The following is a 1,637-nucleotide window of genomic DNA, read 5'->3' as shown; positions in this document are numbered from 1 at the left end:
GTGATATTCCCCGAAAGTCTTCGACTATTATTTGATCTGGAACTAACTGGCACCAATACAAAACGTACTATCGTAAACAATATCAGCAAACGTCTGGTACAGAACCTGAAAATTGTACCCAATGGTCATGAAATTCAAAGCATTGACGACTATAGAGTGTTTGCCGTCTATCGCGATCTCTGGCTAACAAAATTTGAACGTGAAAACACCCTGATCTAGGAAGGGATCAATCCAAATGATGGTACGATCCGCGCCCTATAGGTAAAAGCTACTGATCAGCGGGTAATATTGAAGAAAAAGCGATCGCCGCAGCTTATGGTAATACCTTTTGTATTCCCCTCGGAAAAATGTTTGAACTAGTAAGAGACCTACCCTTCTATCAGCCTGGCCTACACGACAGATTGCAATTCGTTCTCCATTTTGCACCGTATGGAGATGTTATCAAAGATGGGGGTACAGCAGCTTTAACGTCTACTGCAGCCAAAGTGGCAGATGCTACCTACAAAATTTTGACTGAGAGATATGCACTGTTTGTTAATTTTCGATCATCTCCTGATCATACTGTGCACGGTTCCGGGTGACCTTTTCAACGCTTGAGTGATGGTATTACTCTGGATATGCCAACTAACAAAGCGGATGGAAAAGGAAGCATTAAATGCTACGTCTATTTACTAAGTGATGCGCAGTTGAATATTTTAAATGGTCGTTTCCACGGCGTGGATTATTAGTGTCCAGCAAAATTTGTGTTTGCCATGTAGGCAAACACAAAACAACATGGAAGAGAATAGAAAATGCACGCGCTGTGGACACTCTTTATCTTTAGAAATTTTCAAAGTCATGGAAATGGACAACTTACAAAACAATGCATTAGGTGTCTCGATATAACGAAGGCGTCACGTACCAAGTGCCCGCATCAAAAACGGAGATCAGCGTGCAAGGATTGCGGAGGTGTAAGAATTTGTGCACATCAAAAACAGAAATCAACGTGCAAGGAATGCGGAGGTGGTGGTATTTGCAAGCATCAAAAACAGAAAACACAGTGTAAAAAATGCAAAGGTTTAAATATTTGTGAGCATCAAAAACAAAGATCTTATTGCAGGAAATACGGAGGAAGTCAAATATGCCTGCATCAAAAACAGAAATCACAGTGTAAAGAATGCAAAGGTTCAAATATCTGTGACCATCAGAAACAAAGATCTCATTGGAAGGAATGCGGAGGTGGAAGCATATGTAAGCATAATAAACGAAAGAGTACATGTCTAATATGCTATCCTCCTGAGCATCTCGCTCATATTTTTCGGGTTCGAACTAGCCAGGCCCTACAGGTAAACAAGGAGCTCAGTTCCCAAGATTATTAAGGGTGCGATATGGCTACACTGCGTGCCCATATTGAAACACAATTCACCAACGGTATGTCTTGGGAAAATTATGGCGAGTGGTATATAGACTATAAGATCACACTCAAATACCGAGAAAATGGCGATGCTCCATTGCTTGCTGAAGTCGCTAGGAGATTACATTACACCAATATTCAGCCTTTGTGGGGGAGCAAAAATATGTCAAAGACAATGGATATATTACAGAATAACCGTGACTTTAAAGGCGCAGGAAGTTTCAAAATAAATGGCTCTTATAGT

At 40.8% G+C, this 1,637-nt stretch overlaps 1 protein-coding gene across 1 annotated transcript; it reads left to right on the top strand.

Annotated features, from left to right (window-relative positions):
* Positions 1 to 791: 791 nt before the first annotated feature.
* On the top strand, positions 792 to 1,358 carry LOC130648121 (uncharacterized). Its single transcript, XM_057454152.1, has one exon. The coding sequence runs from the start codon at positions 792 to 794 to the stop codon at positions 1,356 to 1,358; it is 567 nt and encodes a 188-aa protein (XP_057310135.1).
* Positions 1,359 to 1,637: the final 279 nt, after the last annotated feature.

This window comes from Hydractinia symbiolongicarpus, chromosome 6, assembly GCF_029227915.1.
Source record: "Hydractinia symbiolongicarpus strain clone_291-10 chromosome 6, HSymV2.1, whole genome shotgun sequence".
Lineage (NCBI taxonomy): Eukaryota > Metazoa > Cnidaria > Hydrozoa > Anthoathecata > Hydractiniidae > Hydractinia > Hydractinia symbiolongicarpus.
This window is presented reverse-complemented; position numbering and strand designations above follow the sequence as displayed.

Coding starts and splice junctions, on each gene's coding strand:
- LOC130648121 (XM_057454152.1), top strand. CDS start 792: ATGCACGCGCTGTGGACACTCTTTATCTTTAGAAATTTTCAAAGTCAT.